This window comes from Fistularia commersonii, chromosome 8 (genome assembly GCF_037954325.1).
Source record: "Fistularia commersonii isolate RoL2024-O1a breed Wild chromosome 8, RoL_Fcom_v1.0, whole genome shotgun sequence".
In the NCBI taxonomy this organism is placed as follows: Eukaryota; Metazoa; Chordata; class Actinopteri; order Syngnathiformes; family Fistulariidae; genus Fistularia; species Fistularia commersonii.
In genome coordinates this window covers 11,956,912-11,969,510 of record NC_141291.1, presented here as the reverse complement: position 1 = coordinate 11,969,510, position 12,599 = coordinate 11,956,912, and the positions used below count along the sequence as shown (strand labels likewise).

At 39.5% G+C, this 12,599-nt stretch overlaps 1 protein-coding gene across 1 annotated transcript; it reads right to left on the bottom strand.

Annotated features, from left to right (window-relative positions):
• Positions 1–6,910: 6,910 nt before the first annotated feature.
• On the bottom strand, positions 6,911–12,067 carry LOC147231962 (uncharacterized). Its single transcript, XM_086150359.1, has 6 exons — positions 11,930–12,067; positions 10,484–10,522; positions 8,154–8,264; positions 7,766–7,882; positions 7,436–7,516; positions 6,911–7,343 (listed from the first exon to the last, which is right to left on the bottom strand). Exons 1-6 carry the CDS (start codon positions 12,050–12,052, stop codon positions 7,299–7,301), a joined length of 516 nt encoding a protein of 171 aa, XP_086006485.1. The 5' UTR covers positions 12,053–12,067; the 3' UTR covers positions 6,911–7,298.
• Positions 12,068–12,599: the final 532 nt, after the last annotated feature.

The following is a 12,599-nucleotide window of genomic DNA, read 5'->3' as shown; positions in this document are numbered from 1 at the left end:
TCCTCAAAATTTGAGTAGAATGACCTGAGATTATACCTGGAAAATAAAGTCCAATGCAATTATTAAACTATGTACAGACTATTTATACTGTGCTCTACTTCATTCATGTGCTTGAGATGTGTGTGTGTGTGTGTGTGTGCGTGCGTGCGTGCGTGCGTGTGTGCGCGCGCGCTCCAATCCAGCATTAATAATGGAAGAAGTGGAGAGACTGTTTGATACTTCATTGTATGTTTTAATGAGAATGATTGTGTTGATATAGATATTGACACTTGATCTGATTGTTTTACCAATGAGCTTAACAGATTTCTAAATTTTGTATCAAGCTTTTTTTACACCTTGGTAGTCAGATATCAGTTGTAATTCTCAATGTACACTTATAACTGGAGAGATGTCGTTTTAGCTCAACTCCACAAGAGGGCAGCCTCTAGCAATATTTTGTCACTTCTGACAAATTCTGAGCTGTGAAGTTGCAGAACAGCACTGAGAGCAGGGATTAGTGACAGCAGGAGGAGTCTGCTCAGCTGCACACATTGATAGACAAGTGAAGTACCAGTGACACTCCTGTTGCACAGGAGAATTCATTTTCCCATTCACCATCATGGAGGTGATATCAGGGCACGGTGTGGATTTAAAATGAGTGACAATTGGGCCGATGTTACTCACAATGAAGCCTTTTGCAAAGATGCCTGCTATTGTTGGTGTATAATTTCACCCTGCTGATACCCAGGACAGGGAATCTCCCTATTTGCACAGTATAGTTGTTTCTTTTCCCCACTGCTTGCAGGGCTATTTTATCTGCATATTTTTCTATTCAACTTTTTTCGCACCTTATTAGTGATATTGCAACTATTTGAGATGTAATTAATTCTTTTGGTATATTTTTCTGTGGGCTGCTGCAATACATGTATGAAACCTTTCACACAGTTTTGAATTTGTCTAAATTCCTGAACTTAATTCTTACAATGAAGACTGACATAGAGATGCTGAGAGCTAGGCCAGGGAAAACTATAGCCTCAGACCGTGAAACCAAATGGTTTACTTTCTTCTCAGGACATCTAAAATACCACCCATTCTGCAGTTGTGAAATACCCTTGATTTGCTCAAAAATTCAAAATAAGATTGTGCTTTTAGACCAGCAAGCACTTTCTCTATTCCTGCTGTGTTAAGGCTGTTATTTTCTTTTTTGTAATTTATGAATAACTGGCACCAAGCGGTTAGAGATGCAGAAATGAAAGCTGGAAGTTTCGGAAATCGATACAAAATATTTCGGGGTTTCCTTAAATCTCATTTAAAAAAAAAACAAGTTACCTGAAAAAGTCCAAGACGCTATATTAAGTTTTGTCGGATATTATATCACATCTTTTGAAAGAAGTTAGCTAGAATTCAATGAATTAACCAAATATTTCCTCAGCGTCATTAAGAATTTTTAGCAGGAATCACAGTTCTCTGGCCCCTTTATTCTGGGGGTCAAGACTTGAAAAGTTTTAGACTTACGACTTTGTGGTTCGAACTTAGGCGCATCAGGGTAATTTAGATTCCTCTCCTGCATGCCTGATTCCCTGTGCTGCCATCGCAGTTCCTCTCTCCTCTTGACAGCCCGGTCCACTCCACAGCCCACAGTGACCTCAGTGTCATTCCAAAGTAGGAGAGCGAGTCACGTTCCATCACGCTTGGAACTCAACTACCTTTTTGTATTTTCATCCTTCTGCCACTGTGCGTGGTTATAATTCTTAAAACTGATTTTTCAAGAAGTTCTGCTTTCAGTGCATCAATTCTTCCATCCACTTCAAATCTATAGCTGAGCAATTGATTCCTTGATGTCTTCTCATTTCCCATTTTGATTTCCTGATTTATGCATCAGCTCTCTGTGGAAACATTTAGTAGATACAGTGTCAAAGTCGATTATACTTTCTGCTTGAGTAGGACACAGATTACCAACACAGGAGGAATTCAGCGGGCAATGTTTATCATCCAGGAGAGCCGATGCAGGTGCATTTTTAAGAAAAAGAAATAACAAAATGCAGTATTTTTGTCATATGCTCCTGTCAGCAATTTATGCCATCTTTGAACATTCTGAAAGACATTTACCAGAAACCATAACCACAAAATAGCTTGTTTGTAGGATTTTGAATGCTGTTCTTGGTGCCTGTGCACTTAAACAGAGTAATCCTTTAGATTTTATATAATGATTAGAATACTCACACATTTCCTGTTTTACTCCCCAATTCTTGACATTGTATCATATAAAGAAGGCATGATGTGGTGTTGTTCATTGCTAAAGGCTTAATTTCATCACATGTTCGAATACTTCAGCAGCTGAATTTGTGAAAGGTTAAACAAGAAAAACCCACCGACAGAATGCTTTACAATAATATAAGTATTTGAAGGTATTTTGTCATAGAGCCTGAAAAGACTAGCTGAATATCATCAGAATATACAGAATATGCTGAGCCAATTTACTATGAAATACAGTAACTCTGGGGCAGCTCAATACAGGATCATGAAGTCTTTGCCATAACCTGAGAAAAAGTAATTATTATTTATGTTGGCTTTATGTAAATTATTATTCCAGCAGACTGTAAAAGAGATGATTAAGTGATAGCATTTGTCTTAGAGTGCTCACAGAGGCTTTATTTATGATAAGAGTGAGGCAGATTCAGTAAAAGTCAACGAACCCTGCGTTAGTCCGTAAATTAACCTACCGCATAATATTGTTTACTGAAATTGTACACATTAAGAAAACAACTATCTGTCTGTCTGTCTGTCTGTCTGTCTATCTTTCTGTCCCTCCCTGCTATTCCCCCATTAGATTGTGATTGATGTGGCAAAGCCATGCCCCTTTGACAGTAGACACATGAAGTTTTGACAGGCGTAGTAAGAGAGGCTGTTTCAGGGAAGGTGATGCCAGGCCAGAGAAGAATGACAGTAGGTGAGGGAGACAGCCAGTGCCCTGTCTGATCTGATGTGAAGTGGCAGGAAATGAAGAGAAGGAGCCAAACAGTCTGCTTGTGTGGTCATAGTCTGAGGTCTGCTAGAACAGAAAAGACACAACAAGAGCCATTAAGGGAATACCATGGTTCCACTGACAATCACAAAGACGCCACACTTAAAATGAAGTCTGCAGTAGCTGCAAGATTATTTGGGGTTCACATTATAATTTAGCTTATTTTTGTGTATTTTCCTGTAATGTCATTTCTGTTGCGGAAATGCACTGTGACCAAAAACCATTTGATTACCACTGATACCAAATTCCAAGGTTGGCAAACATAGTTACAAAGTAACGTACCTGTAAATGTACACATGTGAGTGGTTGTGCTTTTAAAATAGTTAAATAGAGGGTCATTAACTGTGTCCATATTGCTGGCCAAGCGTGTAATATTGCTGTTTTAGTTCTTAACCAACATGTCAGTTTTACTTTCACAAACTTCTCACAGACCATTTATCCAGTACTTGCATACTTACTCACACACACAGTGTTTGCTTCTGTCTTTTCTCTAATTTAAACAAGCTGAAGCTATTCCAGTGCTGAGACAACCAACACCCAACCCAGTCTAGGTTAAAATTTGCTGAGTGATTTCACTCCTAGACTTTCTGACAAAAATTCTTGCGCCCGCACCTCTGCATTCCTGTCTGAGAATAGTCTTTACAGTCCAAATCCGATGAAACTAGAGTCCTGGTTTTGAATATTGGTCAGTCCTTAGCTCTCCTGCTTCCAGATCTGTCTGCTACTTTTCAAATAGTTAACCACCAAATTCTTTTCCCTACACACATTGAGCTCTGTATCTTAGGATCCACCCACTACTGGAAAGATTGTACCTCTCAGGGGGATCTTATAGTGCATCATGGTGAGGGTACATGCTCAAACAACCACGCTCTAACCAAGGGGTGCCTCAAGGGTCAGTGTTTGCTCCCTTTCTGTTCCGTATATGCCTCTCCTCCCCGGTGGCTATGATGAATGTTGACTCATTGAACATGTTGAAATCCTATAAAGACCCAAAAAACAAACTTCCATGCCCATCTCAGAGTTGAGCTGATCATCTTGTAGGACTTGTTTTTGATGATCTTCATCCCATATTGCGTGTTGTTTGTGATGTGATGATCCTGTCAACAGGAAACTAATACTTATACAGTGGTTTCCAGTGCTTTAAAAGGATGTTAACTGTAAACCACAAACTATATATGAACCTGACTGAGCCTTTGTGGGCGATTCTAACGTATTATAACGTATGCTTTCCACTTACGTCATTTCCCACCACAGTTCTATACATTGTGTTTTCGTCAGTAGTGATTATCATCAGCTGTCCTTGAGAGGGTGACTGAATCTGAAGCACAGCAGAAACAATGCCACAAACCGCTACACAACTGCATTGGGAAAAGGAGGATTCCCCCTGTGTTGACCACACACAGTTAGACAAATCACATCGAATGCTCTGATTGAAGACTTAAATGTCTTAATATGATTTACATTGGTGCCTTAAATAAAACTGATTATAGGGTCTGACAATATGACAATATATCTTTGGTGAAAGATCTGTTTCTGCTTGTCTGTGTGTTGTGTAGTCAAATTATCCAACACTTCTATGAGCCCCTCATTGATAATCACTGGGGATTTGGCCAAAATACACTGTCAGGATCAGGTTGTATTGGGTTAAAGCAAAGGTCACATGGAGAATTACTTGAACTTTGGGATCTGAGCTGTGAAAGGCTTGTTATCACCAGCAGATGGTTGAACAAACTGGCAAACCACAATTTTAAATATGTATTGTATGTAAATATAGATCTATATCATGTTGGTCCAACAATCAATTTCTTTTCATCAATTTAATTTGTTTTAAAATTTCACCCATTAATCAGGATTAAGCTCATTGCTCCAGTACTGCATTATTTTGAGTTTGAAATATATTTCTCCTAGTTTTACCAGCAGTTGGTAGTAATATAGTATTTTTCCTTCTGATGATTTACCTCAAAGAACCGGCATTACAAAAACAGTAGTTGGACATATTAGCATAGCAGTAATTTCTGGATTGATGAGTGGCTCAATTATTGATTTTACGCAAACTTTTCCTTTTTTAGGACTTATTCATATCCTATATGTCCAAACAGATAATTAACCATGAATAAAGGGGATTAGATCAGGATATGCATAGCAGAGGGTGAGGTTAAGGGGCATTGCTAATTGCTAACTATAGCAACCAACCACCTGTCACTGCTGTTTTCTCAGCTTGCTTCCCACAGTTGATATTGCGAACAATTATATATATTTTTATACATAACAATAATAATAATAATATTAGTAATATTAATAATAATAATAATAATCTTGTTGTGATTGAAACTTTCAACGCTTATGACACTCCGACACATATTCACTAAACAGAACACACACGGGGACATAAAAAACACTTTTCAGCCAGTGTTTGCTTATTTTTTGTCTAATATAACTTAAAATGCATAACATTAGTCTCATACAATGTCAGGATTTTTTCCCCTGAAATAACAGCATCTCCGAGGTATAGATTATATAAATCACATGTATTCCTGTATGACGCATGTGGTCCTGCACTGATTGTGACCTGAAACTATTCCTTACCCACCTCCCATTTGGAAATTCCTTCAAAATTAATATTTCCAATTAGGCATATGTGTATTTGATATAAAAATTTATTGTAAACTTGAGTTTAATTATAGGTGTCTGCTTGAAATGTATCATTAGAAAGCAAATTGAAGTCAGTGTCATGTCCTCTGTAAGCATCAGTGTATTCTGTGCTGCAGGGGACTGGGCTGAGGCTGTGCTTCTCTTGACGTGTCTTAGAATGATAAGACCTCGCTCTCTGTGAGAACATCGACTTTTCTGAGAAATCAGAATGGCATCAAGGGTTGGTTTGTCACCAGGGAGACGGTATGACCACTCACAACCAGCTGATCCAGGCTATGTGATGACTTCCCCCTCCCCTCCCTTGCTCAGCAGCCGCAGCAGTTCAAGCATAATGTGTTTCAGAACTAATGCTAGGTTTAAAAATAACATTTTAACATTTTTTTTTCCTCTTGTTTATTCTGTGTTTTCATCTGTAAAGACAGAAAATTATCCTGAGTGCATGCCTACGTCATGAGCTGACGGCTTTGATCGGTAAATGAGTGGAGGATGAGTCATCCTGTTCATTTGTCTTGCACTTTACACAGCCTAATTTTCCTCATCGGATTCCTTTACAATTAGGATTTACTGCAGATCACAATGGGTGGCTTTGCTTCTTTCATTTTTAACCCCAAACTCCTCATGACTTGGATGATCTGTTATATTTTAACTCGCCCCGATACGCCAGATATGGAGCTCAAAGCGATCAGATCCTGTGAAAGTATTGACGTCAGTGTCCTGTAGAACCACTCAGACTAATCCACTAGTCCCAGCCATACAATGCTACCATTTCTGGCAGTCAATTTAGTGTGACACAAGATATTTAAATAGAAATATTTAGTCTCATGCAACAGATGGTCTGAACTACATTTTCTCCCTCTGTCTCTCGCTCTCCAACACACACACACACACACACACACACACACACACACACACACATGCTATATGACCTTGGCAGCTGTAATGTAAATTAATTAGTTTTACTGTCTTCCAAAATCAATCCTGCTGGTTTCGCCTTCTGCCATATTTGCAAAACCATGAACTCTACCTGCAACGCTTGCCATCTGTGATTGAGGACTTAGTGCCACTTCAACCCCTTAATTCTTAATTTTATGAATCAATCTCACCAGTTTTGCAGATGCTGTTGTGAGGACTGGAAAAAACATGGAAAAAGTGAGTTGCAACTGCAACTGTTACAAAATTGCTCATGAATCGCACAATGCAATATGTGTGTAATATTGTCCAGCTCAAGGTTCAAAGACGTGTAGAGACGTTCACCCCATTTATTTTGACTAAACTTTATTGAAATTCAGTACAACACAAGAAATATTTATGCAAAAATATACCCTTCATCTTTATTAGGAATCTGTGATACAAATACAAAACAAACAGAAAATCCAGACTATCAGAATATGAGATCTTTAGTTTTTTGACATGCAAGTATATATTAGAAAACTTAAAACAGTACAGCATACAAAAAGCTGTAAAGATGCTGCTAATTTACAGTTAAACTCAGAAGTTTTTCTTCTGGATAAGAGCTTTTCACACCAATCCTTAGTTTCTGTATGATTTCTTTTTGTATGCTCCTTTTAGGACAGATGTTTATTATACATGTAGTTTTTTTTATTCTTTGGCACTTAATTTTTTGATTTTTATTTTCCATTCTTTACACTCCATTTTGGTGGCTCTGTCCTTCAACCGGCAGGTCTCCCTGAAGAGTAAACAACACAAGTTGTTAGCATACCCCGAATGTTTTGCAATTTTTTTCTCAAGGTAAAGCGGTCACATGTCACGATGACTCACAAGAACAGAGAAAGCTCCAGCATGATGTGTCTTCCCACGTTTGGGTACTTCCTTCTTTGACTGTCTCCTTGCCCTGGTCACCTGGAATTATACGTATTATGAACATCAACTTACTCAAGCATTTAGAAGAAGGCCGTGAAAAACATTCTCAAATACAGAACTGATTTATGATTTTAAAAAGATAGGATGATCGATTCCCAATAGACTATACTGGAGAACACACAGAGCAGATCCAATAAAACCAAGCTAGATGGCCTTATATATCAGCTGGCACATCAAGTCTCCTTGTCCCAGCTGTTCCTCTGCTCAAGGGTTACCATGGAGACTTACCTGTAGGGGGTTTTTTATCATGTCGTTGCTAAGGAGGGAAAAGGAACCAACACGTGATTTGCGCTTGTTCTTTTTCTTATTCGCAGCTTGAACCAAGTGTCTTCTGGACCTGTCAGCCTGGAGAACCATAGATGCGAATATTAGCTTGTGCAGTGATCCGCTGTTTCACATGTCATTGTAACTGCATACACTCAGACATCAACATACGCGACTGTTATTGGTCATGAAATCCACTGTGTTCATATTGTTTTATTATTCAACATTATAGAGTGTCTGAAGTGTCGGTGGACAGCAGACATCAACAGCTAGAGCAGCAAGCTGGTGCCTACCTCCCACTCATTTGGCTTCTGCCTGCTGTGACGTCTGTCTGACTAACAGAGTGTTTTACCTGGATGAGAGTATTAGGAAAGCCTTTGACGGACACGGATCCAGGCAGGCTGGAATGACTCAGATGGTTGAGACCCTTCCGTTCCAACTGTCTCTTATGTCTGAGGATAACCTATGAGATGAGACAGTCACAACCACATCCGTAACCACAGAGGGAAACACAGACTCCTGTATGTCTGTCTGAGTCCTCCCGTGAATCAAGTCTTGTGTTTGCTGGACAGCTGAGCTATGTTTGTTTTGTCCCGTTCTTTCCAACTCCTGTTTCCTTTCTTTTATTGGCAACCCAAGCATCAGCATTAAGGGAGAACAAGGCTATTTATTTAATTTTGATGAAATAATCTCATGCTTTCGATTGGTAAGCCCATAAACAAGAAAACTTGGACAGACAGTCAGATTGAGATACATCTCTGACCCTTCTCCTTGGTCCTTGCTTCATCAATACGTTATTTTTCCAAGCTAGACCAGCCGTGAGAGGGAATGTTTCCAATTTTGGATAATAACTTCCTTCCTGTCTGCCTCCTTTTCCACTCTGTTGAAAACAAAGACAACAACATCGACCCCAAAACACTGGCATCATTTTGAGGCCATTTAAAGTGTTTACTGTGACCTTCATTTCCAGCATTGCAGTGCTTTATGGAATATTCTACGATTGGCCGTGGCAACGGTTAATCTACTATTTAGAGATGGAGGATATGCGTGTGCATAATGTGTGTGTGTGTGTGTGTGTGTGTGTGTGCGTGTGTGTGTGTGTGTGTGTGTGTGTGTGTGTGTGTGTGTGTGTGTGTGTGTGTGTGTGTGTGTGTTTTCATATCCAAAAATGCCAGGAGGAGAGATTGCTCATCTGTGTGTAATTGTTTGCCATTATCATGCTATTTTGGTATCTTTTGGAAAACAGCAATGGGAAAACAGCTATCCCTCTCTGTTCCATAGCTTTGTCAAAATTATACCAAATCCCAATTTGTGTCGATTGAGCTTATCTAATTAGCTCAAATTAAACTAGGTGTGTTTTACATTTTATAAAATGAAAGATGCTACTCGGTGACCTGCCCCCCACCCCCCCACCCTACACTGTCATATAACTGCACCTTTAAATTGCTCCTTCTCCAGGCTGCTATAAAAGACAGGTTTAAAATAAGGTAACTTACTCCTTCCCAATTACTCAATTTTGACTTTTCAGTTTTGTGGTCATGAACGTGCTAAAAGAATAGGACCCACCAGGGTCAGGGTTTCAAAAACAAACAATGACTATTGAATGCCAGTCATGAGATTTATACTTTGTTGGAGAAAAAAAACAACAATCAAATGTGACCACAATATAAAAAAAAAGAGAACAAACAAATAAAAAAAACTGTAATTACCTTAATATCTTCCAGATATTGTAATTTTGATAACTAACAAGTGCAGAGGCACGTGTTAACTAATGCAGGCTGATGAAAACTTTTATTGCCATACTGTGGTTGCAAGGAAATGAGTCAAGATTCTTGATTCACTGAGAATGAATCCAAAAACCTATTCAAAAATGTAGCACAGATTCCCCTGTGTATATATATATTTTTTTCTTTTTGTATTTGCTGTCTTTATAGCTTTTCCTGCATAGTTATTGGGGCTGGCTGACATCAGAGAGGAGGGCTTCGCCCTAGAACAGTTTATCGCAAGGCCTCATAAAGAAGCATACAAGCATCCTCTCTTTCATTCACAACTATGGAAAATTGTAGAGTATTCAGTTAAGCAACTGCATGTGTTTGGACTGCAGTGGGAAGCCTGAGAACCTTGCCCAGGCATCCTTTTTTTTGCTTTGAGGCAAGACTGCTGCTTTTGAGGATGATTTTCATATGATTTAGTTTTAATCTAAATGTTTGGGGGCTATCCCTCATCACTACACCTGCTATTACTGAACCTTCCATTCTAATTTGTTCTTTAGTTAATTTGTAAGAAGTCATACGTTTTTACTATTGATATGTTTCTGAGATAACTATTATTCCAGTGTATTTCCAGTATTTGTATTTGACACCTTATTATTTAACATTTATTATGTTTCAAAGCACAGTCTGGGTGGGCATGCATGATGGGCAGCAGCTTATCCATGTACTTTGTTGGCAGAACATTCCTGTGCTGTGTTAAATTCATGATTTTAGAGTCCATAAAACCAATTGCAGCCGTAGTGTTTCTGATTTAACTCTACTGCGCTGATGAATATCTGTGATTAAACACTGACTACAAAGTCCAGCCTGTTATTTTGAGTTAATGGATTTTTTTACTCTAAACGAGGTGTTAATAAACCTGATATATACCTGTGGTTAGGAAAATATTACTGGAAATGGTGGCACATACCAGGCCCTCATTTAAAGGCAGCTCCCTCTGATCACCATTCTGAAAAAGTAAGACACAAAAGCAGGTCCAAGTCAATCCATGAAATTAAACATTGTAATTCTATCAGTAATAGACTGCCCCATTTGTAACAATATCGCTGTTGTTTAAATCATAAGTTGCCCCGCTTCTCCACTTTTTCAATGAATTTGAGATTGACTATATATTTATAGATTTTGCTGTATCCACTGGTATTCTGAGTGACAGTTAGGATGTTTTAATGTGGAAATTAGGATGAATTCAGTTTTGATTATTGTTTTTGATCAATTCCACTCAATTTAGAACTCAAGCGACCTTGGTGGGAGCACGCAAACACACGTAAATGACTGCCTCCAAAATGATGCTGCCTCTAGTATTAGTTTGCTCCAACCACATCTGAATCTTATAATTACCCTCGTACTGTAATTACATTACAAATAACAGCTGCTGAAATCTACATATGTGGCATAAACTTCTTCTGATGGAAACAAATCCCCGAAGACGACTGTCGTGTGGATTCGGTCCTCTCCACTCCTACAGCTGTAGAATCCGTTGTGAGGATGAGGATGGTTACTTTGGACAGTACATGGGGTCCGTCTGGACAGTGGAAAGCTCACCAAAAGTTGAGAGTATAACAGCCGCCAGCCACATGAAAAGCCCTAAAAGGAGCTGAAGGATTTTGTTCCACAGTGGGTATATTTTTGGTGAGGTGGCATTATGGCTGTAAAACCCATTACAATGAGACTTTGTTTCTGTTAGAATAAATTATATGTCTTTGCTGTTTAGGGTTATATAGTACACGTCTCCTGGAGTCTTGACCGCTGCTACTGTCACAGCGAGGAGTCTACGTACATTCCATGAGAGTAACCAGATTCCTCTGGTCAAGCTTCTGTTTAGACTCTAACCTCCCTAAAACACTGAGGCTATATTGGTTTTTAAAAGTTATTATTTTTCCAGCCAAAGGATGTCCCTGTTTTATCAATCAGGTGACAGATACTCTTAAGTCTGCGGGATGTTTAAGAAAGAAAAAAAGAAAAATGACACGAATTGCTGCCAATGAACTGTAATTTTCCAGACGTCAGAGGAATCGTTACCTTACTATTATAATTTAAGTGACCAAACGTTAAAGTGATTCAAACGTTACGAGGCACAAGACCGAATTCCTCGACATTTGAATGTAATGCCGAATCGATACGCATCACTCTTCAATGTCGATTGACAAAAACAGCTCCCGCTTGAGAAAATGCTGATAAATACAGTCTTTTATTTACTTTCCACTGAGACGAGAAACACGTTCTGTATTACGACATTCAAAATATCATAAAAATTGCCTCAAATGTGGCCTATCTGCGCCTGTAAGATCAAAACGACTGTGATTATGACAGATTATAGGGATCATTCTTCTCTTCACCGGGTTTGGCGGCGTCTTACCTGTGCGTCTGCCGTCCGTTTGCTGACACAGGGCGCTCCCTGGGTTGCTCTGGCGCAGGCGAGGGTGTGTGACAGCAGGCTCGCCTGCATGCAGAGCACACACAGCCAGATAGTAAACCCCATGGCAGGAACTCGAGTGTTCCCAGCCCCTGTCAGCTCCCTGCTTTATAGTCTCTGCACTGCTAATGAGGAACAGATGCCGAGGAATGGGAGGCGATGCCAGCTTCACGCAGACAAACAGCCCACCACAAGCCTGTGCTCTAGGCCAGCCAGTGGCCTGCGGTCCTGCAGAAACATGTCAGACATCTTGAGAGGCCTCCCCCCTTAAAACCAGCATCTTGCTACCCCAACCCATAGATGAACATAAAGACCATTTTCCACTTATGCCTGCAGTGTGCGTCCTGCCAAGCTGTGTGCACTCGGTTTAATGGGAGAGAGAGGGAGAATTTAGTGAGAGGAAACTTGTGTTGTCAAAATCCTGCGTAGAGAAAATGAAAAATAGTTGGTTTTGTTCTGTAATCGGTAATGCGACTGCTGCATAATGCAGTGAATTTGTCATCTGGCTCAATGCAGATGAAAACCTTGCCTTTCAAATGCAATCCTCACTGATCCAAACACTTCAGTAAGTCTGGGTGAATTACAGTAATTACATCTCAGCAGACTCAATGGA